This window comes from Echinops telfairi, unplaced genomic scaffold (assembly GCF_000313985.2).
Source record: "Echinops telfairi isolate 266 unplaced genomic scaffold, ASM31398v2 ScPeMD7_53;HRSCAF=182, whole genome shotgun sequence".
Classification (NCBI taxonomy): Eukaryota; Metazoa; Chordata; class Mammalia; order Afrosoricida; family Tenrecidae; genus Echinops; species Echinops telfairi.
In genome coordinates, this window is record NW_022103951.1 from 9219613 (window position 1) to 9244786 (window position 25174).

Here is a 25174-nt window from a genome sequence, read left to right on the forward strand (position 1 = left end):
TACTCTATCCTGTAGGGTCGCTGTGAGTCCGAATCAACTACATTGTAATGGGTTGGGGTTGTTTTGATTTAATGAGCATATTAGCCAATAACGGAGGCTCTTTGTCATCATTCTTTAGTTCAAAATGTACTAAACTGTTATATAATAAATGGGAAGAGCACCTACAACAGTTAACGATTTTAAAGATGGGATTCACCCAAAGTGAAAACCCAAACACGTGGCCGTTGAGTCAATTTCAACTGATAGTGACCCTATAGGACAACGTAGACCTGTTCCCACAAGCTTTTCAAGGTTAAAGCCTTTACAAAAACAGACAGCAGCATCTTTCTCCCACGGACCTTTCTGTTAGCAGTCAAGTACTCCAATCACTATGTTACCCATACTCCCTCTGGCTTTACCATGAAACCCAAACCCATTGCCATGGACTTAATTCCAACAGTGACCCACTACAACAGAATAGAACTGCCCCACATGTGTACACGTCTGTAATCTGTATGGCGACAGACAGCCTCATCTGCTGCTTGTGGAGCAGTTGGTGAGTTCCAACCATCAACCTTTTCTTTAGTGACCTAGTGTTTAACCACTGTGCCACCAGGATGCCTATGGCTTCACCAGATATGTCATCATAGAGAAATTAAAAGGACAGATTACCGTATATACTCAAGTATAAACAGAGTTTTTCAGCACATTTTTAATGCAGTTTTTGTGGTAAAATTAGGTGCCTCGGCTGATACTTGGGTCAGCTTATACTCGAGTATATACGGTAACTAACTTGCTGAAAATAAGATTAAGTTAGCATACTGCCCTCTTCTGGTAGTTATTTGCAGCTCATGTTATAGTCACTGGCAGTGAAAACTTTGTGTTACAGGCCCTGGAGTTGGCCCCTAGCCAATGGCAACTCCATATACAAGGAAACAAAGTGCTGCCCTTTTCTGCACCATCCCTATGATGGGCCTGTCTTCCTAGTGCGTCTTAGTCTCTGAGCTCCACTGAAACTTGTTCAGCCTCATAGCAGCACACAAGCCTGAGGTGCATTGGCCAGGAATGGAGCCCTCGTATCCTGCATGGGAGGCAAGAATGCTACCCAGGCCTCTTAATAAAGACGTAGAGCTTACTGTTTTGTACACCAATGAATTTATTGATCCCATTTAACTAAACAAATCACTTTTTTTTTCCTCAACAGAAAATGCTAATTCCAGTTTGCCATCGCCATCTGGTAAGACTGTTCTTTCATGATTTGGGGAATTTTAGGAAAATATTCTTCTTTACAAAGTCTCTATGAAATATGGCCAATGGTCAGGTAGAACACAGTCCTTTCCTCCGTGGAACTTAGTTGAACTACTCGATGTCACAGTATGCCGTATACCTGGGAAATCAGTAGTGTTCATACACAAGATGACAGACATTATGATCCTGCACATGTGGGCAAGGAGCCCTAGCGGCGGCTCTCTGATTCAGCACTTGTATGCTAACTGAAAGGCTGGCTGTTTGGACCTACCTGGAGGCTCCAAGGGAGAAAGACCTCATGATCTTCCCCCCGGGGGAAACCCTATTGGGCAGTTCTGCTCTGTCACACAGGATTGCTCCGAGTCAGAATTGATTCAAAAGCACCTAACAGCATTGACCCATTGTGGGCAAAACTTCCGGTAGATTGTGCCTTTTACAAGTTATTTTTAGGGTTCCACTTCACAAGTGTCCTAAAGTGTCTCAAGAATATAAACATGCCAAGTGCCTTGTGAAGAGCACTGGTCGGGGGTAGTGGCTACAACTTGGACTGCTAACATCAAGGCCAACAGTTTGAAACCACCATCTATTCCTCGGGAGGAAGATGGACCTTTCTACCCCTGCAAAGAATTACAGTCTGGGAAACTCACAGGGGGCATTTCTGCACTGTCCTATAGGTCACTATGAGTCAGTATAGGCTCGATGGCAGTGAGTTTGGCTTTTGCCTTATGTGCTATTTTTCAAATGACTTCCAAGGGCTTAGCACTCAGGAGAATCCAGGGTTGTGGAAAGGCAGGTCAATAAAGAGCCGCCTATAACTAGGACCGGTAATGCAAGAACCAGGCCAGAAGCCCCATTTGAGGCTGCTAACTGGAAGGGAATGGGACCTTAGGGAGGAAGTGGCCCAGTTTTGTTATTGATGAGACAATGCAGCCTGGGGTGATTGAATGACTTGTCACACAGCTTTTTACCCCATACTGCAGTGACAGCACATAGCTTATCTGACTCCTAATTCTGTATTTCTGGGATGCCAGATATTCCAGAACAGTCTTTTCTCATAACGAGTGAATCAAGTCACGACCCATCCACTAACCACAACAAAAAACCTCACTGTCATCCAATCAATAAAACTCATAGTGACTCTATAGGACAGGGTAGAACGGCCCTTGTGGATTTTAGTGACTATAAATCTTTATGGGAGTAGAAAGCCTCATCTTTCTCCCATGGAGTGGCTGGTGGTTTTGAATTCCTGATCTTGCAGTTAGCAGCCCAATACATAACCACTATGCTACCAGAGTTCCTACTACACCATCATCATCATTATATAAAAATGAACGTCAACTGCTATTCTTTCATTTATTTAAATCAAATGAATAACAAAAATAATTACTGTATGTGTACGTACCATGAGTCTAGAAGTTTTCAGATACCTTCCCTTCACCTCTCAACATAAGAATCATTTTAGTCAAATTACCGATGAAGAAGCTGTGGTTCACAGAATATGAACCTTGCCCATGGTCACACATTCTTTGGAGCCAAACTGCTTGTGTTTAAATATGGCCACGCTCCTCCATCCCCATTGCTGGCAGTGAGATTTTGAATACGTGCCTTAACCTTACACTGATTCAGTTTCCTCAGCTGTAAACTGGGAGAGAGTAACAATGCCTGCTTCATTAAGTGTAAACCCTTAATAAATAGGAGGATATAGTAGGCTCCGTGTTGGGCCGCTAACTACAAGGTCAGCATTTGAACCCATCAGCTGTTCTGTAGGAGAAAGATGAGACTTTCTGCTTTTGTAAAGATTTGCAGCCTACTCTGCAGGGTAGCTCTACTCTGTCCTGTGGTTGCGATGAGCCAGAATTAATGGAATTTTTTATGATGAATATGATGAATTAACACCCCTGTGGCTCAATATGGGAGCAGTAACACAAGGGAGGTACACCCACCTTAGACTAATCACCATTTGAGGTTGAATGGGCAGCATTCAGAAGGGCCAGGAAAGGAGAAAAGGAAATGGGAAACACAGGAGGGGATCAATAATAATCCACTGAGGCCATGGCAATGGATGAGTTGAAACAAAAGGAAGACAAGCTGCTGAATGTCAGACTGATCTGCTCTGTAAGCCTTCACCCAATTTACAATAAAAGGTGGTTGTTGTTTTTTAATCTTATTACTTAAGTAATGGAAAAGAACCAAACCCTGGACGGCAAAGTACCAACCTCTCTGTCTGTCTCTGTCTCTGTCTCACGCAGACACACACACCAGTTCTTAAGCTTCGGCGATAAAATGAACCTTTGTATTTGTCTGGAGCCGTCCTGGTGGCATAGCGCTCAAGCGCTTGGCTGCTTACATAAAGGTCGCGGCTTCAAACCAGCCTCAGGACCTGTATGGGACAGTCCAACTCTGCCCCACAGCTTCACGAGGAGTCAGAATTGACTTAACAGTCATGGACGGCCTTGGTCTGCCCGCAGAATAGCCTCAGCAGACTCGACCATCGTGCTAGATTAGCAAGATTTCATCCGCATCAAATGAGGAATGGATCTTGGGATACACCCTGCCTTGGGTCCCAGCCTAGCAGCTAGGTGCTCTGGGTTTGTGCAGTGCAGAGTGGACAGTAAGGGCCGTGTGTTTACAGGCCTCGGACCAACATCACCACCCGTCAACACCGGGAAGAAGTGTTGTTGTTCGGAGGGGCTGTTGCGTCAACTTTGACTCAGAGCAAGCCCGTGGGACACAGGAGAGCTGCCCCGTAGGATTTCCCAGGCTTGGCCAGAACAGATCACCAAGTCCTTCTCCCTTGGAGCTGTTGGGTGGGTTTGACCTGCCCACTTTCTGGTTAGCAGCCAACACGTTTAACTGTTGTGCCCCCAGGATTCCTTTGGGGAAGAATGAACAGTCATGGATGGTTTTTTTTTAATGCTTTGTCCAATGAGGAAGGAATATCATAGCCACACTTCAAATCAGATTGCTCAGGGAAGGTTTTATTTCTCAAGAAATATCTTGGATTTTTTAAGCATAAATGTAGTAAATGACAAAATATGGAAGCAATAATGTAGGACAGACAGGGTGTGTGCGTTTCAGCCAACGCATGAGCCGCCTGAAACAGACAAGCTAGCCAAGCGCTTGACGCACCCAAATTTTGTCCTGACCAGCAGCAAGCCAAGCGCTCCCTGCTGCAAGACTTGTTTCAGTGGTAGAAATGTTTGTATTTGCTTTTCCCATTTGGGGGTCAAGGTCAAGCCATTGGTTCTTTTTAATATTTAAACACACCAAATGTGTGCAGCATCTGACCTCTGTGTAAGTGGAGTCACTCTGCAGAAAATTTATAACTTGATTGATTGTCTTAATAGCCGTCAAATTTGAAAATAACATACCAGGAAATTGTGTTAGGGAGTAGAGTTTAGGAGGTCAAGATTTTTTTTTTTTAATTCTCATGTTCACTATGGGAAATGTTGCCAGGTTTCAGCATAACAGAATGGAGCCAATATGTCAATCATGACTGTAGCCTAGAAAATCAGTAAAAATGTGAAATGTTTCTAGAATGTTCTGCTTGAAAAAATAATTGCAAAATCCCATTTCTTATATTTATTTCTTAATGTTTTATAAGTACCAGTCGACTTTGTAAAGAAGCCCTGCTAGTGTAGTGGGTTTCGAGTTGGGCTGCTAACAGCAAGGTCAGCAGTTCGAGCTGTGCAGGACAAAGATGAGGCTGTCTACTCCCAGAAAGACTGACAGCCGTACAAAACCTAAGGGGCAGTTCTACTCTGTCTGGCAGGGTCATTATGAACCGGGATCAACTCAATGGCAGTGAATATGTAGGGGGGGGCGGATTTTGTTTTGGTTTTGATAGTAGACTTTGTAATCATAGCTTTCCATGTCTTCATCTAAAATGAGACCATGGTATTTGTTTGGTCTCTTGGGTTTTCTCTACAATTTGAGTAGATGTAGATCCACTGAGTGGTGATGGGACGTACAGATATAACCAAATAGTATACTGTGGTCAGCACATTTTTCTTTCATTCTGTTTTGCTTTTACCCCCACATATAAATATTCTAACTCCTTCAAATGCAATAAATAATGATTTTAAAGCATTCATTAAAAACATTTGTTTCTTCCTGCAGCTGAATCACCTCGGATCAGGTTTATCCCCATCTCCAATGGTACTCCAGGCAAGATTTTGAAAAAGTTTAAGCCTAGATTTAGCTCAATTTGTTAAGTTTTGGATTTAATTATATCTTTGTATTATTTGTCTCTTCGATGCTGAAAGAGGTTGAAACCACAAGTCTCAATGGTAAGAATGACTTTTTCTGAAGCAAATGAAAAGTAATAGCCCTCACTACGAATATAAATATCAAAAATGATATTGAAGGTTTTCATTTCTAAATTATATGAGTCTATTAAGTAGCTTCAATACCTTACCCCCAAGCAAAGCCTCCTCCTCCCAATAAGCAAACCAACAAACGGTTAATTGAATTATGGGACCTAAGTCAAGTTGACTATGACAAATGGACAGACTAGACTGCCCCGTCCAGGTTTCTAGGCTGTAATCCTTACAGAAGCAGACTGCCTCATCTTCCTCCTGTAGAACAGAACACCTACTGGATTCTACCAGTCAACCTTTCTCTTAGCCACCAAGCACTTAAGCACTGTGCCACCAGGGCCCTTGGTCCACCTTGGAAACAAACAAACAAACAAACAAAAAAAAAAACCCACTGCCATGCTATTGATTGTGACTGAGAGTGACCCTACATAGGGTTTCTGAGACCTTAGATCTTTACAGGATCAGATGGCCTCATCATTCTCCCAAGAAGTGGTTAGTGGGTTTGAACCACTAACCTTGTGATGAGCAGCCCTAACACAGCCATGGAAAACTACCTAAAATTTCTGGTAACAGGATCACATTTTTGTTCTCACAGAGGGAGACCAGCCCTCCACCATTAACTGTTCTAGAGAAGAAAAGAAACGAAAATATTTAGTTTCTTTTAGTACTCGTTTCGAGTACCCCATCTCACTAGGTCTCTAACACAGTGCCAGCAAGTTTTATAGAAGAGTTGTTTAAATGTGAAAAGTACATCCAGTGACTCCCACACGTTTTCTCTTGGGTTTGGAGAGACAGCGCGTTCAAAGACAGTCCGTTTACAGATGGTTTTATCAGTTTTTAAATCAGATGAAATGAAGACAAAACAAGTGGGCTCCTCTTTGCGCCAGAGAAAAGGGTGATTGTGGAGGGCAGCACATTCTGTTCCTCCCCTCTGTGGGTAAACAGCCTTCCATGGCACCGCGGTCAAACCCTGCTGCTCTTCACAACCGTTTGAAATGATTGTTGATAGAAGTTTAAGGAGTTCGAACTTTTGGTGCTCGGATGGGTGGAGGGAGGGACCCAAAACAGAATTTTAAGGAGTTCGAACTTTTGGTGCTCGGATGGGTGGAGGGAGGGACCCAAAACTGTGCCCAAAAAATGACAACAGAATAGTAATTGGTTAAATTTGAAAGTCCTATAATCAATTACTTGGTTAACACTACATTTAAACAAATCATAAAGAAAACCCAAGAGACCAAACAAATATAACTGTTTCATTTTACAGATGAAGAAACAGAGACCTAACAAAGCCTGTTAGAGCCTGCTAGTACCGTAGTTAAATTAAAGTCGAACCATGTTCATGCTGGCTTGGGAGCTAAACAAATTCTAGACGGATTTTCATGTAAAGAATGATAACAGCAGGCTTAAAATTGAACTTCAAGTTAAACAAGGTGAAACTGGGGACTCCAAGTTGACACGATAATTACTTAACAATTGCTTGAAAAGGTAAACATGTACTAAGCATATAACGCTAGTGTATTGAAGCTAGTATTAACGATGGGGTTTTCTATTCCCATAAAGAGCTACAGTCTTGGAAACCCACAGGGAAAGTTCAACTCTATTCTATAGGGTCACTATGCGTCGCCATCAATGGCAGGGAGAGAGTGAGTTTTTCAGGACTCTCATTATAATAGATGCCACAAAGGAATAAAATGTGCAGTAGCATAAAAGGAGTTACTCAACTCCAGTAAAGGTAAGAGCATTGCTATATGTTAGAGTCCCTGGACAGTTAATATGCTCTGCTGGTAACCAAAAGAAGTTTAGCGGTTCAAACCCACCCAGAGAGGTGCCTCTGAAGAAAGGCCTAGTGATCTACGACAGAAAACGCCTCAGAATTTAAAACTCAACTGCCATCAAGTTGATTTCGATGACTAGTGCCCCTAGAAGACAGAGCACAACTGCACCTGTGAGTTTCTGAGACTGCAACTCTTTTCGGGAGTAGAAAGCTTCCTCGTTTTCCCACAGAGCAACTGCTGGTTTCCAACCGCGGACCTTGGAGTCAACAGCTCCACGCATAGCTCACTACACCGCCAGGGCCATTGACAACTCTATGGAGCACAGAAGTCAACTCTGATGCACCTGGGGTCACCAGGAATGGAAGTTGACTCCATGGCCACTGGCTTTTGGCTATGTGTTGGACACATAACGTTAGTCCAGGAAACGAGTTTTGAGTGAATGAACCTGTGCAGGACTCAACCTGGGGCTGGAGGGAGGAGGGTGGTAAGAGGATGGGCAGCAAATACCTTGAATAGGATCAGTGGGCTTTGGGGGAGGAATGAAAATAAAAGAAAGAAAGCCGTTCACTCTCTGAAAGTCTCCTCAATTTCAGGCAAAATAAAATGGTTAAAGTGTCCGGGAGGACACACATTTGCAAACCATGCCCAGAGTTATGCTAATTTTTGTTATTTTATTTCAGATGCCACTTCCAGTATATTAACCACTTTAAACAAAACAGGTAATATTATGTTCTTTCTAAACCGAATCCTATGGTTCTGCAGCTTCTTGAGTTCCGTGTAGACGTGTGCGCTCTATTAGGCTACCACAGTGTTTCTTTCTCACCTGGTCCACCTCCCGGTGCCTTCAACTCCACTGGTGATTTTACTACCCTTTTGCCCACAGGGTCGCTGTGCATCAGAATGCACTCCGTAGATTTGGGGTTTTGTTTTACAATGACATTGAGCCATAGTTCAGGTATCACCATGTCCCCAAATTTCCAAACTGTTGTGGCTAAGAGTACACCGGTTACAACAATGTGCTATTTGTTGATTTTAGTTAGGCCATTTAAGAGAGAGAGAAAAAGAACATATTAGAAAAATGCATAGGAGAAAATGGAGGTCTTTAACTAAACATTTTATATATTTCCAGTTAGTGTGATATAATTGTGGAGCCCTGTGGCTCCATTTAAGCGCTTAGCTGCTAACTCAAAGATCGGCAGTTCAAATCCACCCAGAAGTGCCTCAGGAGACAGACCTGGCGATCTGCTCCCATACAGATTACAGCCTAGGAAACTGGTGTAGCAGTTCTTCTCTGTCACACGGGCTCATTATAAGCTGGATGGCACCCGGCAATTATCTATCTTTCTATCCTCTCAAAAATAGCCATAGTGTACATAGATTTTTTTTATATCTTTCCTTTTTGACTAAATAAAATCCCAAACCCAAAACTACGGCTATGGATTTCATTCTGATTCTTATCACCCCTGTGTCGGGTTTATCTTTATGAGCTAAATCTTTGTGAGAGTAGACAACCTTATCTTTATCCTGCAGAGCAGCTAGTGGGCTTGAATCACCAACCTTGGGGTTAGCAGATCAATGCCTATTTACTATATATACTCTAGGATAAGCTGAGTTTTTTTTCAGCACATTTTTTATGATGAAAAAGGCCCCCAGTTTTGTAGGGTAAAATTAGGTGCCTCGGCTTATACTCGAGTATATACGGTAACTCAATATTATATCAAAATATTTTCTAGAGCCCTATACTATTAATGATGAAAATATTCCATTGCGTGCCCTATGTAAACATTAAGGTTGTTTCTAATTTTTTATAGAAATTGTGGCAGTGAACATCTTGGTACCAGCATCTTTGCATTTGTCCCCAATTTCTTTAGAATGCCCTCCAAAGATTGGACTTAATGGGGCAGGATAGTGAGTATTTTAAGGTCCCTAATACCTACTGCTCAATTGCCTTCTCAGAAGGTTGTATCCAGTAACATTGCTGTCAGCAAGAGAGGAGAGTATCTTTGTCATCTGACCTTTTTTGAGATGACATCACTACATCATATATCATTTAATGTTTCACATTCTAAGGCTTAGATTGTATTTTTTCACTTTGTGATTATTAGTAAGGTCAAACATCCCCTCACCGAAAGCACTGGTATTTCTAGAACCAGAAGTTCATTTCATAGCTGTTTCCTCTGGAAAGGAAACTATTTATGGAAATGAATTATACAAGTCTATTTTTTTTATCTGCGTTGTAATGCAAAACGCTCTCAGTCTCTCTAAGAAATTACCACTCATCATTGCTATGGGTCACACGTTGAAATAGAACATTTCAATCATATCCACACAAATGAGACCTCTGAAGCTGTCAGTATAATAACATCGTCATTCTGAAATGAGGCTCTAAGCTCGGAGAGTTGTCTCTTCTTCAGAATTTGCCAGTTCATCCTAGGAGATAGTACCAAATCTGTGACCAGAACGTGGCCCTTTCTAATTGCTCTTCCTTACAGCAATGCTATCTGAGCCCTATTATCTGGAGAGTGAATCCTGAGCTCTAGCTTCAAAGGGTGTTGGGAAGATAGGGTTTGCTTCATCAGAGCATGATAGTATTTACCTGTAAGACATTGCATTTGACCAGTGCTTGTGTGTGACTGTACTTAAATGGTCCTGACTTGGCAGTCATTTGATCCATCCCTGCAATGCAATGGGGTTGACACTATCTTAGCTTCTAATAGAAATAACAGGGCACTTTGTTGATTGTGGACTATTGTAGCAATTATGTAGACCCTATGCTTCCTGTTTTCTATTCTGTTGTTACTCTCAGTCACCTGCTCTTTGCAAAGCTATCCCTTGAAGGTCCTGATGGTGACTTAATTATACATATCTGAAGGCTAAGTCCACATTCTTTTGTCTAGCAGTGGCCCTTGGAAACAGAAATAGAATTATACAAGCAATGGGATGTGTAATAGGTGTGATGTAACTGGGTAGACATGGGAATCCAGTTCCTAGACTGACTCCAGTGCTAATGCTCCATGATCTGCATATGTGGTTCCTGTTCATTCTGCTCCTGGGATGACGTAGCGGTGCCAACCATGCGATTTTCTCATAGCTTCACCAAAATACTACTCATGGAAAATGGTTTTTTCCCATCCCCCCCAAAAGGCAACAATTCTGCTCTAATATTTAAATTGCTTCTTTGCAGACAAAGCTAAAATCACTATAGTAAAAACCTTCAATACATCAGGTATGACTTATTATCAATATCAAGACTTTCTTTTTTATAACTCGTGTAAAATTAAACAAGCGGCTGGTGTTTGTTTTCTTTTCCTTGTCGTTAAAAAATTAAAACCTTTTCCTAATGAATAGATATTTTTATGGACCGGGTGCCTGGAGTTGTACTAAGCGTTTGGGGCTTACCCTCAAGAATTTTCTAGTCGATGGGAGGAGACAAGACAAGCAATCATAATAATTTGAGCCATATGCATACAAAGACAATTATTATATGAGTGTTTTTTAAAGGCCCGGGAGATGGAAAGGTTGGTACTAATGAGCCTGTCGATAAGGCACAATTAATGAAGAAAATATTTTTGGAGCAGTGAATCTCCAACTCTGTTTAAAATCAAAAGGAATATATTTAGAAGCGTCTAGTGCAAGTCTAGGCACACAACGTACATGATTAACAAAGACTTTTGGTTGATTTAAAGATGGAGTTGCCAGACTTTGACTCACAGGCTAAATCTGAACCACCATCTTGTTCTTGTAAATTTATTGAAACACAACTGTACCCATTTTTTTTACATGTGAATAGTAGAGTTGAGTAGTTGTGACAGAGGCCTAAAATTCTTATCCTCTGCACCTTTACAGAATAAGTTTTGTGAAAGAATGTCCTGTGGCCATGTACTTGGGGTAAATTGTAGATAATGACCTAGCATTAGTGAGGGGGGAGGCAGGGGAATCCTCAGGATGAATGAGCAGCGCAAAGACACACTTCACTAGAAATGAAGGTGCAGCTACAGTTCAGAGAAAGATGAGAGATGATAGAATGACAAGCTTAGAAAACAGTAGATTGATGATTGTAAAGCACATTGGAAACATCACTACTCACTGTCTATATATTCTACAATATTTACGTAATGTATATTTTAATAGTAAATTATTTATATGATTATATTTTAAATGAAATATTTCTCTTTTGGTGTGGATAGCATTGGTGTGGAACAATACAGAAATCTACATGTCAGGTAACTTTTGGCATCTAAATTCAGTTTGCTCAAAGAATCACAACCCTTAGCTAAAGAACTGGTGTCTACATACCACAAATCAATTAAAATCATTCTGCATAAGCCACATTACACACACTGACTCAAATTCAATTTTGTGTCGGTCCAGACTCCTTTCCCTATAGAGAGGAACTAAGGACTCATAATAATGGGCCATGGAAATGAAATAGCATTGCGTCCATAATTCTGACCAAATCTGAGCAACAAGGAGACCAAAATGTTCCTGAATATAACCGCCGTATTTCCTTGGTGGTTTGCTCTATGCATTTTTTATGGGCTTCTTCGGCTTTGCCAGAAGGATGACATGAACAAAGGGAAGATTCTTAGAGCAGTAAACCTTAAGTTCTTTTTGACTCAGAGAAGCTTTTTTCACCAACCGAGCAAGAGTCTCTCCCTTGCTTCTCTGTATGACGTGTTTTGTTCTAACATGGCTCGTTTCCTCTCCCATTCTTCTCCGTCTCCTTTGTATCTTTGTATGGGCTCTCCTTCCGGCCTTCACTCCATCCTGAGCTTATTTAACCTCTCATCTACTAGCCTCTATCACCGGGAGGCACTTTAGAAGACAGGCCTGGGAATCAGCCTGGAAAACCCCATGGAGCAGTTCTACGCTGCACACACAGGGGCTCCGTCTAGTGAAATCAACTTGATGTCGACTAACCACAGAATCACCCACTAGATTGTAAGCTCCTTGAGGGCAGGGTCTGTATTTGGAAACTCCCAAAGTCAGTAGACTATAGGAGGTGCTCATCAAAAAAATTTTTAAATCATGTAGTTTCTGCTCATGTGAAGTGATATGCTGACATTAGTGTTAATTTAAATAAAAAGTATATGCATAAGGAATTAGGACAATATTAGCATGTTCATGGACTCACCTACTAGGAACAGAATGAAGAGCTATAATTAAGGCCTATTCTACTTAAAGTTATTCTTCTTGATTTCCATTCATGGTCCCTTTATAGTGGGCAGGAGGCAGATTAATTGGAAATGGGACAAAGACATTTTAGGAAGGAGTTGGGGATCAGAACACCTATTGCCTAAAGAATCATAAAGAATTAAGCTCCATGGCTGGCCAACTAATAAGTGAAAACTCTCTCACACCTTTTGTTTTTGTGGAATTCAGTCAGCCCACTTTTGCTTATCATATTTTCAGCCCACATTTGATGCCTAAGTTTCTGAATTCTCTTGACATGGTCATATATGTGCAAGTGTTGACATGTTTAACTGGCTTGGTCGTGGGTGTTGTTGTTTTTCCAGGAGTCAAACCCCAGAGGGATCTCTACAATCTGTCATCAATTTGCAACAATTCAGGTTAGTACTTGTGTACTACATGTTACTGGATTTATTAGCTCCCTAGAGAAAAACGCTTTATCTTTCCCATATTGAGTGTGTGATCTGTGCCTCTGATCTGGCTACTAAGTCCCTAATGAAAAGATAAGCAAATTTTAGATCTAGCTAAAAGTATTTTCCCAATTGTCTAGTAAGGGGATAAATGAATTTTAATGTGAGACACTAAATATTTTTCACTATACCTTTATATCCATAGCTAATATACCCTTAGTTATTAATTTGAATTAATTCATGCAAAAATAAGATTTGTAAGGATAATCATAGTGAACAAAAGTCACTTCTTATATAACCTAAATCCCTCAAACTTTTCACAAGACCTTAAGTAATATAGCTTAGAAACTGGATGTTGTCTTTGGGTAAGAATGAAAGGAATCACTTTGCTAGAAGATTGAAATCTCACATACACCTAGTTGAATTGAATGTGATTCCAGTGGCGAACATAGTGTATTTCACCACCACCAACTAAGACTGTCCACTCTTATAAAAAAAAATTGAGATTGAAATCTCTTGAGAACATACTGGTTTTGAAACGGGAATATTTTCCCTTGAGCTATGAGCCAGGAGGAATGCAATGACCATGTTTCTCACATTGGTTTTGCTCTCTGGGCTCCCTTCCTTGTTAAAACAAAATGGAAGCAAGGGTGAAAAACTGGAAAACATGGGATAGCAGGTCAAAACTGGAGCAAGGGATGATGGGAAGGAAGACGACGATAACCAGGTGTTTTATAGTATGAACGACTTAGTCTGACTTCAGTAATGTAAGAAAATCATTTTAGGAATGTTTTCCTCTTATTCTATTTAGTTTGACAGTTTAACAGTGTTTAATACTTTGTTTGAAAAACATAGGTAACTATTTCAAGTAAAATACGTTAAAGTTGGATCATTTAGATGACAAGAAAAGTCCTACTTGAAAGAATGTTCCATAAACACTTCCTATTTGTGTGGACGTAAGACGGAAGAATATGAGCTTTCGGCTGTTATTATGTTCCAGGTAGACTATCATAGGGAAATATTAGCTGGTTTTGATTTTTTTTAAAAATTGGACTGCATTTCATTTTCATATATTGTATAATTCTTCTTCCTTCTCCTTCTTCTCTTACCCTTAGCTTTACTGAATTCCACATAATTGCATTATTTTTGTGCCTCACCTATGTTTGGAGTTGGTGATTAATGTCTAGTTCAGTGTTGTGTCTACACAACGTGTGATAATTATTTGAAACTTGAACATTTTGGTTAAGAAAAAGAATCAACCCCACTGGTCATCTTGAAGACCAGATGCCAGAAAACTGGTTGGAGTAATGTTTTCCCCAATTAAGTGACTGAATTGACCGTTTGTTTTCATGTCTGGTGAAAACATACTCATCGAGGAACCAACTAACTCCTTTGGCACTAGAAATTCCACCCTACCCTGCCAGAAACTAGAAACCTCCACTTCTTGCAGGTTCCATTCTGGGCTCATTACGGGAATTGAAGGCTGGCAAAGCAACTGGGAGCTGACCAAATTAACAAGAGTTGGGCTGAGGGTCAAACAGTGGTGACTGGTTGCTCTGCTACTGCTGTGCTTCCAGTGTGTTTAAGAGACTCAACTCGTGTTCAACAAGACTGATGAATGAACTTGGAAAACGGGAAGGGTGAAGGAGAAAAGGTGTAGGTGCTAACATGCACATTCACTTGCTCACACACTAAATACGTTTCAAAAAGCTGATAGATTTTTCACTTGGATAAGTCATTCTAGGCAGATGTGGCCCTATGGGCTACACATTAAGCTGCAAAACACAAGGTCAGCAATTCAAACCCACCAGCAGCTTCATGGGAGAAAGCTGAGGCTGACTGCTTCCATGAAGAATTAGAGTTTTGGAAACTCACAGAGGGTAGTTCTACTCTGTCCTGTAGAGCCGTTATGAGTCAGAATCAGCTCGATGACAGTGAGTTTGGATTTTGGTTTTGGTTACTTTTAATAAAATTAAGTATTATGTGGAAATTCGGTATCTTTATGTAGACATTGAGGTCTCCAATAGAAAAGTTGCTGCAATGATAGCTCATGTTAATCGCTGGTCTAGTGGCCTTTATTACATGGAAGTGGGCCATGAGGTACAGCCCAATTGTTGTGCTTTGGGTACAGTGAAAGAAGATCAAATAAGGAGACCGCCAGTTCTCTAGCTCAAGGATGGGCTGACTACAGCTCAAACTACAACCTGCCGCTGGCTTTTTAAAGTAAAGTACTATTAGGACACACCTTACCCTATTCGGTCACTTATTGTCTGTCTCTGCTTGTGCAGAATTGAGTAGTTGCCATAGAGACCATATGGCTGCAAGATCTCACATATTTATTATGTAGTTCTTGACAGACAATGTTGGCTCTAGCTTATAGGACACCTTTGCCCAAGGCTCAGGAGGCCAATCTTTGGTCCCTGTGGTTTATGAAGCATACACTACCTTTCTGTTGAGGGCTTTCGATTTTATCTGCTTCTACAATGAGTCATAGCCCCTGAGAGTGGTCAATGCACAAACAGGCAGATGAAAATTGAGTTCAGTAATTCCAAAAGTGAGCATAGAGAGAAGAGAGTTTTCTGTTGTTTCTGAAGTAAAATCCATAATTAATTGTGCACCTGAACAGAGGATTTGCCTTCCATATTCTTGAGGTTTCGAAGCAAAAATCTCCGGTTTTTTTTCTAGGAAAGATTTGAACTTAGTGGTGCAGCAGTTAAGCACTTTGCCACGAACTGAAAGATTAGTGATTTGACTCCATTAGTCGCTCCCTTGGCAAAAGACAGGGTAGTTCATTCCAGTAAATATAGATGGTCTTGGAAACCCTATAGGGCAGTTCTACTCTACCTACATGGTTGTTATGAGTCGGGATATACCTGAAGGCATTGAGTCTGGCTTGGGTTTATGTAAAAGACAATACCAAATGGCCAGCCGTAAACATATTTTCATAACAGTTGAGAAATGTGTTCCCTCCCTCCTTGTAACAGTAACAACTTAAAATGTTTTTGAGTGAACAGTAGTGAACACGTCTCCCAGTTAGAATCTTTAGGGGAACTAGAGTTCTAATGAGACCGGTGAAAAGATATGAAGGGACTTTAAATTTTTTTAGAAACATTCCGTTACCTTTTCATTCCATTTTTCCACGAACTCTTTGAAGTCCTCTTGTACAGTTGCTTAGCTGTTACATATTTGGGGGAGAATCAACTTAGTAACTCGTCATATGTTCTCATTTTCTAATACTATTAGAATTGTTTTCTAAAATTCAGAGTAAATAATGTTTCATAAGCATTGAGTAACTTACTGATATCCAGTCCCAACCCTCAGCCAAGCACTTTAACCTCTGTGCCATCATGCTTCCACTTAACTTACTGGTAGAAAAAAAGTAAATATGAATAATAACAAAGAATTTAATGAAACCCCAGTGATAAAGTAATTTGATAATCTCTTAAATATGTTGCATGAATCCTTAAACTTTAAGCATAGAAGTCTCAAATTTCTCTTTGAAAATTTGTTTTTAGCAATTTTTAGAGGTGAGATAATGTTTCAATATCCCGAAGAAAGCAATGCTACTCAGGTAGGTTTTAAAGATTTTTCTTATTGCAATCTTGAAAAGTGAATATATGTGTATTTAAAGAATTTTTTCAAGGTTCAAATGATTTTATAGTTGATATATTTACATATATGATCACATGGAAAAATATGAGTACTTTGAAAATCTGATTTTTCTTCCTAATAATTATTGCATGTTGTTAATAATTATATTTCAGTTTTCATTAATTTTGCTGCTGAACAATAATCTTAATATAGTATATGATCTTATTAAATAGTCAAAATTTGAAATTATATTTGAAACTTCTAGCAGCAGGAAAGATAATTCATTGACTCCAAGAATCATCTTCCAAAGTTGATTCTTCCAAAGTTAACCCATAATCTAGTTTGGTTCACCAACCCAGGGACAAGGGAATAACAAGTCAACTAAAATCAATGGAAGGAAGGTCGTAGGATGACTAGTGCAGCTCAATCAAGGGCAATGTAGCAGGGAGAATTTACTAAACCCAAATGAAGGCCGAACATGATGGTGGGACAAGGGGGAAGTAAAAGGAAATAGAGGAAAGAATCAGGAGGCAAGGGACATTTATACAGGCATAAATACAGGCATATGTCAATATATATAATGAGAGGGGAATAGAACTATAGAACTATGAACTCATATCTATATGTTAAGAATTAAGGTTGCAGATGGACATTGGGTTTCAACTCAAGTGCTCCCTTAACACAAGAACACTTTGTTCTAACAATCCAGCATTCTGTGATGCTCACCTTCCTGACACTATCACTGAAGACAAAATGGGTGCATGGGCAAGTGTGGTGAAGAAAGCTGATGGTGCCCGCTATCAAAAGATATAGCGTCTGGGGTCTTAAAGGCTTGAAGATAAACAAGCGGCCATCTAGCTGAGAAGCAACAAAGCCCACATGGAAGAAGCACTCCAGCCTGTGTGATCATGAGGTGTCAATGAGATCAGGTATCAGGCATCTAAGACCCAGAATAAAAACATATCCAAGGTGAATGGAGGCGAGGCACGGAGTGGAGACCCAATGTCCATCTGTAGACAATTGGACATCCCCTCATAGAGGGGCCAGAGGGAAGAGATGAGCCAGTCAGGGTGCAGTAGAGCACCGATGAAACACAACTTTCCTCTAGTTCTTCAATGCTTTCTTCCCCCCACTATCATGACCTCAATTCTACCTTACGAATCAGATTAGACCATAACATGCACACTGCTACAGATAAGAGCCAGAAACGCAGGGAATCCAGGATAGATAAAACCCTTAGGACCAACAAGGAGAGTAGAGATACCAGGTTGATTAGGGGAGGGGGGCGGAGAAAGGAAGAACCAATTCCAAGGATCAACCTAGAACCCCCTTCCAGGGGGACAAATAACAGAAAAGTGGGTGAGGGGCAATGGAGCATGATGTAAGATATGGAAAAAGTAATCTGTAACTTATCAAGGGTTCATGAGAGAGGGCAGGTGGGGAAAGGAGGGGGAGGAAATGGGGAGTGGATATCAGGGGCTCAAGTGGGAAGAGAATGCTTTGAACATGATAGCGGCATATGTGCAAATGTGCTTGACACATTGGAGAAATGTATGGATTGTGTTAAGAGATGTAATGTTTTGAGAATGATGAGGGCAACGAATGTATAAGTGTGCTTTACACAACTGACATATGTATGGATTGTGATAAGAATTGTATGAGCCCCCAATAAAATGATTAAATAAATAAGAAATTTTAAAAATATAACACGAACAGACATATACACACCCATGTTTATTGCAGTAATCTCCATAATAGCAAAAACATGGAAACAACCAAAAACTCTGATCATAGCGGAATGGATAAACCAACTCTGGTACTTTAATATAATGGAATAGTTTGCATCAATTTTTTAAAAACTGACAACTCTCTTAAACAGCATAAGACATGGACAAAAGTAGAGAACACTATGCTTAGCCATTAGTCAATCATATAAAGATAAATATTTAATGGCACCATTATTATAAGGAAAACCAAGAAAAATAAATGTGGTTTATACACCAAAAGATAAGATTTTGAAGGCTACGAGGAGGCCAGGCACAGGGGTGGGAACAGGGAGAGAGGAGGAATAGAAAATTATACCTAAAGGGAGGAAAGAAGGGAGTGAGAAAAAAAAGAAAAAAATCATATTTATGGGAGATTCATGGGATATTATTACTGATTTCATTTATTGAAATGGGCTGTGTAACAAACTGTATGAAATTACTTCTTTAAAAAGTCTAGATGAAATTTTGAAAAAAACAAATGAGAGTGAAGGTTCAAAGCCTTGAAAAAAACAACCTCCAGAGTCCTTACCTCTTAGATCTAAATATTGGTCTGAGTGGGCAAAAAGGGAGGAAAAGTAAAATTGAAATGGGCTTAGCACTTCTAGTGACATACAAGTTCATTTTAAACATAAGGGGGGGGGGAAGTGAAGAACATCTTGTTAGAGAATGGAAACCAAAGCAAAACTAACACCAGTGTTTCTTGTGTGCTTCTAACAGAACCAAGAAATGGCAAACGGCACCTTAAGTGGAGTCCTGTCTCTGAGTGAATTGAAGTGAGTAATCACTTACTGAGCAGTTGTTAAGCTGGCTTTGGAAACTGGAAGTTAGAAAGAGACAGAGACAAAGGTTGTAGAGCTCATGGATTGTTGCGTTTTTTAGCAATCAACAGTTGTCATCTGTCATGAACTAATTTCCCTGTAACAAGCCTCTGGTTTATGCTACAAGATAACATGGTATTTTCATTTGGATTGGTATTTGAGATTCAATATGGTTTGCTTTGATAGCCAGCGTGGTAGAACAAAGAGTTCGAAGAAGAGTTCAAGGTAGGACTCTTAGTAGTTCGCACTTTCGTGAAGCATCAATGATTCAAACATTAGAAAAACGTCCTTGTTAGTAGACCTCGGCTTCCAAAAACCAGCACAGGCAATGAGAGATACATTGCAAATGGATGCCTTGTTAGCTGAAAGGTTGGTGGTTCAAACCCACCCAGCAGCACTGCAAGAGAAAGACGTGGTGCTTTGCTCCTATAAAGATTACAGCCTAGAAAACCCTATGGGACGTTTCTACTCTGTCACATGGAGTTGCTATGAATCAGAGTCAATTCAGTGGCACCCACCACCACCATCAGTTAAACCATTGGACCAGATGTCAGCCAGCAGGTTGATTTAAGCCCAGAACAATCTTACCCTGACTCACACTGGGACAGCGGACATGTTCTCTGTCTTTTCCTCACGGCAAGGAAGCAGCAGCAACAGAGATGATCTCTGAGAACACTGACCAGAAAAGTTTGCCCTGGGTGAAGACTCTGTATGGATCATGCATCCAAGTTAATGTTTGGACCAGGCTGCTCCTCTTGGGTTAGCAACACCTGAGTGGAGCAGAAGGGTACCTGGTAGTTAACGATTCAATAAGTGAGAAGTGGGATTTGGTGCGCATTGTTCATGTCCTTTCTGCCTATGTTTGACTTCTTACTGAAAAGCTAGCCTTTTCTAACGGTTCAGATGTATCTACAACATATAAAAGCAGATGGTAGCAATGTTTCTGAAAGGATTCAGATTTGAATTAGGATGAGTAGGAGGGTTAGCATAAGGTTAGGGCTCATATTATGGTTAGTGTTAACAGTTAGAGTTAGGGTTAGCGTTGGAGTTAGAGGGACCTTTATTTTTAGCGATTGGTTAAAGATAAGGTTTGCACTTAGAGGGTATGATTAGAGCTAAATTAATATTAACTGCTCAAGATAGGTTTAATATTAGGTTTAGGGTTAGGATTGGGTATAGAAATGGTGATGATGCTAGATTCGGGGTTAGGCTTAGGTTTAGGGTAAAACTCACCAAAACCAAACGTCAGTGCTGACTCATATCAACCCTATAGGACAAGGTAGAACTCTCCCTGTGGGTTTCTGAGACTGTAACTGTACAGGAGTAGAAACTTTATCTTTGTCCAGCAGAGAAAACGCTGACCTAGAGTTAAACATATGGTTCAAAAATCAAGTTAGAGTTAGACCTGTGGTTATGGGTATAGATAGGTTTAGGGTATGGGTTAGACTTATAGCTTTCATTAGGTTTAGGGCTAGAATTAGTGTTAAATATATGATTAGGACTCATGTTAGTGTTATTATTAATCCTAGGAAGGGAGGTAGACCTTGAGTTAGGATTAGAGTTAGAGATAGGTTTTAGATTGATTTAGGATTAACTTTAGTATTAATATAAGGGTTAGGGTCCCTATTGGGTCTAGAATTCGGTTTAAATTTGGATTTAGAGCTTATATAAGGGTTAATGTTTGAGTTTGAGTTAAGTTTAGGTTTGGGATTAGGGTTAGGGTTTAGATGAGAAGGTTACCATTATATTTAGGTTAGTTTTAGGATTACTATGTTAGGGCTCAGGTTAAGGTTAGAATTCTGGCTGTGACTCATGTTACTGGATTCCAATCCTAATTCTAACAGTAACCCTAACCATATTCCAAATTTACACCCTAATCCTAATCTTAAAACTAAAAGGACCCCCTTACCCTAATTCATGCATGAAACCTAAACCAAACCCTAACCGTAACCAAAGTAAACTCATTGCCATCAAGCCAATTCTGACTCAGAGTGACCCTGTAGGACAGAGCAGAACTACCCCCAAGGGAGTACAAAACCTAACCTTTTTTTTTTTGGCAGAGCTGCTGGCAGCTTCTAATTGCTGACCTTGCAGTTAGCAATGTGTAACCCACTGTGCCACCAGGGCTCCTTATAACCATAACATAAACCCTAAAAATAACCCTGACCCTAAAGCCAGCCCCATCCCCAAATCTAAACATGTATTAAACATGTACTATGTACTGGACCTTGGGGATACAAGTGGAGATAAACTCAACTGCTGGCGAGATTTTAAAAATCTTTAATTCCCAAGTGCACTCCATAACAATTAAATGAGTTTGGGGCGTGAGACCCAGGCAGTAGTCGTTGTTAATGCTCCACAGGTAGTTTCAGTGTAATGTCAAGTTTGAGGACCAGGAGTCTAGAGCCTGGCGAGGAAGATTTGAGATGTAAACAAATGGTAGCAGTACAGTCTGCTTCCTACAATGAAGGTGTCGTGGACAGGATAGCAATCTGAGATAGAAGAGTTGGAGTGGTTCGGCCCGATGTGAGGGGCCAGAGAAAACTCCAGAAAGAAGGCAGCCTCTGAAGAGTTATAGAATAGTGGCTACTGCTGACTTGGGAAACTAGCTGACCATTGCCATGGGACTTCCTGTCTCCATCCAGTCCCTGGAGCGGCCTAGAACAATGCCCATCCCTTCAAGCAGGATTTCTCAACCATCACTCTATTGACAATTTGGACTAGACAGTTCTCTCTTGGGGGATAGGAAACTGTCCTGTGGGATAGTTATAGGCATCTCTGCATCTACCCAAGGAGCTCGGGTGGTGGAATAATTATGTGTGGAATAATTATGCTAACCACAAGGCCAGCGATTTGAAGCCACCAGATGAGGCTTTCTACTCCGGTCAAGACTTACAGTCTTGGAAACCCAAAGGGGCAGGTGTACCCTGTCCTACAGGGTTGGTATGAATTGGAATTGGCTCGATGACACTGAGTTTGTTTGTTTGTTTTTTGTTAGAATCAACCCACTAAATGCCAACTGAAAGAACCAAACAGGTCTCCAAAATAAACAAACAAACTCATGGCCATTATAGAACAGCTGGTGGTTTCAAACTGTACACCTTGCAGATTGAAACCCAACTGAGAACCACTACATAAATGTTCCCTGGGTCGGGGTTGGGGGAGTGGGAGACACGGGACAGAGTAACCTCGAGTTAAGAACCACTGTTTCAGAGTGAATTATTCTCAGTAGATTCCTTTCATCCTCATGTCATGCAAAGCTCTGTCCCATGGATGAAATACAAGTATTGTGGGAGTCGAGTTGGAGAAGAGGCATAAGAACGATTCCTGAAGGGATGTTGTGAGGGGCAGAACAGCAGGGCCAGATAGATCAGTTGTCCACCAGGTCCTGAGCCCCAGGATGCGGCCTCCGGCTGCAGTAACCTAATGAATAACTAGGTTGTTTCAGCATAATTTTTTTCTCGCTCTTAGCTAGAAGTGATACCACTTCTACCTGGTTAGTTTTCACTTGTTGCATGATAATTAATTTTTCCCACATAGGAATCTCGTGTTCTACCTAGTGTTTCTTCAAAGTGAAGATTGTAAGCAGTAAATACCATGTGCTTAATTTAATTGCTGAAAATCTAATGGTTTAAATTTAGCATCTCTCATGGTCCCCTTAATGTCAATCTCTCACCCTCTTTCTTTTCACAGGCGATCAGAACTCAACAAAACCCTGCAAACCCTAAGTGAGGTAATCAGAGTCCATCTTCTACCTTCTAGTTTCTTTGGGATGAGCAGGGTAGGGGAACATGTAGTTTGGTTTTCCTGGAGAGCTAGGTCTTAAAATTCTGCCTAATCTGTCATATTAAAAAAGAAACAGATGCATTTTATTTAATCACTCCAAACATCACAACTAGGAGTCATTACTGAGTGAACGTTACAGTGAGGTAGCTTCTCCTCAGTGTAAGCCCCCAAATTTCTAAAAACAAGTTCCAGGAAAATGAGCTCCCTTGTATGATACTAAGCTCCCTGTCACTGGAGGTATCCAAGCAGAACTTGTATGATAAAGTTCTGCAGGGCATATAAATTCTGCTTGCATACCTAGGAGCCTGTGGGATTCTTTGATTCTGTGATGCAGGGATTAGCCATGGATCTTGCCTGCCATTTCCAACTGTTAACCTAATTTATGTATTTTTGGGTTGTTATTTCAGACATATTTTATAGTGTGTGCTACAGCGGAGGCCCAAAGGTCAGTCCTTTAGAATGCTTTTATAAATATTATTTTGTATCTATCCTTGGAAAAGGAAGTATTGAGGGTTTTGACTAAGCTTTAAATTAAAAAAACTTTCTTCTAATACATATATATTAGGACATTTATATATGTAAATATGTATATATATTTCCATGGTATTTTAGATTCACATGATTCTATTTTCCAAAGTACTTATAACTCTCTCCCATTCATCCTCCTATTTCTTTCTGAGACAACGAATTGTGGGTTATATTGGCTATTTGCCTCTGGTTCAATGAAGCTAAAGAGCACCTGAGTCCTTAGCCTCGAAGGCCATCAATATGGCGGAAGCATGGCTCGCTCAGACCCAGACTTCTCTGTCTGGGATATAATATGGGTTTGGGAGAAGATGGAGGAAAAGATTGGAAAGGAAGAGAAGCAAAATTTTTAAATGTATGTGGGGGAGATGCAGTTTGTCCATCAATTATTTTGGCTTCTGCAGATCATCCCTTTAAGCCATGGTCATTGTCTGTGCTGGCTGCACAAAGCAATGGCTTAAAGGGTGATGATCCCATTGCCTGGACTAGGACAGTCCCCGTGAAGGCCTAGAAAATTACTGTCTCTACTCATTGGTACAAACAATAGCAAATTTCTATGAAAAGTATGTATTGAAGCCTGATCCACTAATTAGCAGTATGGGCACTTCCTGTCAATTACCTTCTTTTCCTTATTTGCAACATCAATTTTTCTTTTCACCTACATCAAAGGCAACATAGAGGGAGAAACACAGAGAATGTGTTCAGTCCCTGGGAGAGACTTGATCTCATTTTCTGGTCATCTAGATTGAACTGACGGATTCTAAGCTTTCAAGACCTTGAGATAATAAGTTAGGTTGGTTTTGAAAGGACTCCCAGGGTGGAAATTCAAACCGTTTACAGACACCAGGCAAGCTTGTCAAGATGCTTGTCTTTGCAGGCAACTGTCCTTCCTGCCCTTTTCATCGAAGAGGTAAAACCTAGGTGCTGGTTTACCACCTTTGTGAGCAGGAACCTCTCTAGAAATAAATAAATAAACCCACATACATACACATAGATATGGTTATAGATATAGATCTAAATACAGCTACCAATACAGCTATCCATACAGATACAAATATAAATATACCTACAGTTACCAATACAGATATATGCAGATAAAGATATAGCTATGTAGATAACTATATGTCTTAGGAGGCTTCTGGCAAACTTTAGACCATTCTATGGGGGAAGTTTCCCAGGTCATCAGGATGATATTGCAACTGAACTGCAGCCATATCCCCCTTTCCCACTCTAGCTTTGAGAAAGCAAATATCTGAACGAGAGGAACTTCAATAAGTTCCTGGACAAACAGACTTCAACGATCTTGGAATTGGTTCCAGAAACTTTTTGCAGCCCCCTTATATGCAGGTTTCCAATTGAGTAGCACACTGGTTTATATATACTTATTTCTCTTTCCAGCACATTAAACTGCACATTCACAATAAAGCTGAATGAGACTCTGGATGTATGTGATGTCATGATAGCTTTAAAAGGCGTAAAGATGCGACAGATGGGTAAGTCGTCTCTTAATTGCTGTGTTCATTCACACGTGGCTTTGAGCATGTTTTTCATTGAAAGTATAACTAATATTTTTATGCCTGTTAGGGTTTTCTGATTGGGCTCTTTTTTCCTTGGGCAATTTTTCCAACCCCTTAAATCCAAGTTGACTCAACAGCAATGGGTTTGTTATTGGCGTTTTTCTTTTTGGTTTGGAAGGTGATTTTCCCACCCCCACCCCCTCCACTTTGCAATAGACCATTTGCCATTGAGTTCCTTCTGACAGATGGC

The 25174-nt window shown here is 40.5% G+C and overlaps 1 protein-coding gene across 5 annotated transcripts in view; it reads left to right on the forward strand.

Annotated features, from left to right (window-relative positions):
- ADGRG2 (adhesion G protein-coupled receptor G2) overlaps window positions 1-25174 on the forward strand; it is an 81264-nt gene that overhangs the window by 23251 nt on the left and 32839 nt on the right. For 2 of the 5 annotated variants that reach the window (XM_045290702.1, XM_045290705.1), the window contains exons 2-13: window positions 1184-1216; window positions 5347-5385; window positions 5493-5516; window positions 8002-8040; window positions 10506-10547; window positions 11509-11544; window positions 12838-12891; window positions 16437-16492; window positions 18996-19051; window positions 22790-22829; window positions 23290-23327; window positions 24806-24900. In XM_045290702.1, the coding sequence (XP_045146637.1) occupies window positions 1184-1216; window positions 5347-5385; window positions 5493-5516; window positions 8002-8040; window positions 10506-10547; window positions 11509-11544; window positions 12838-12891; window positions 16437-16492; window positions 18996-19051; window positions 22790-22829; window positions 23290-23327; window positions 24806-24900 (552 nt within the window). The remainder of the gene's footprint in view (window positions 1-1183; window positions 1217-5346; window positions 5386-5492; window positions 5517-8001; window positions 8041-10505; window positions 10548-11508; window positions 11545-12837; window positions 12892-16436; window positions 16493-18995; window positions 19052-22789; window positions 22830-23289; window positions 23328-24805; window positions 24901-25174) is intronic. The other 3 variants (XM_045290703.1, XM_045290704.1, XM_045290707.1) reach the window with 3 other exon arrangements.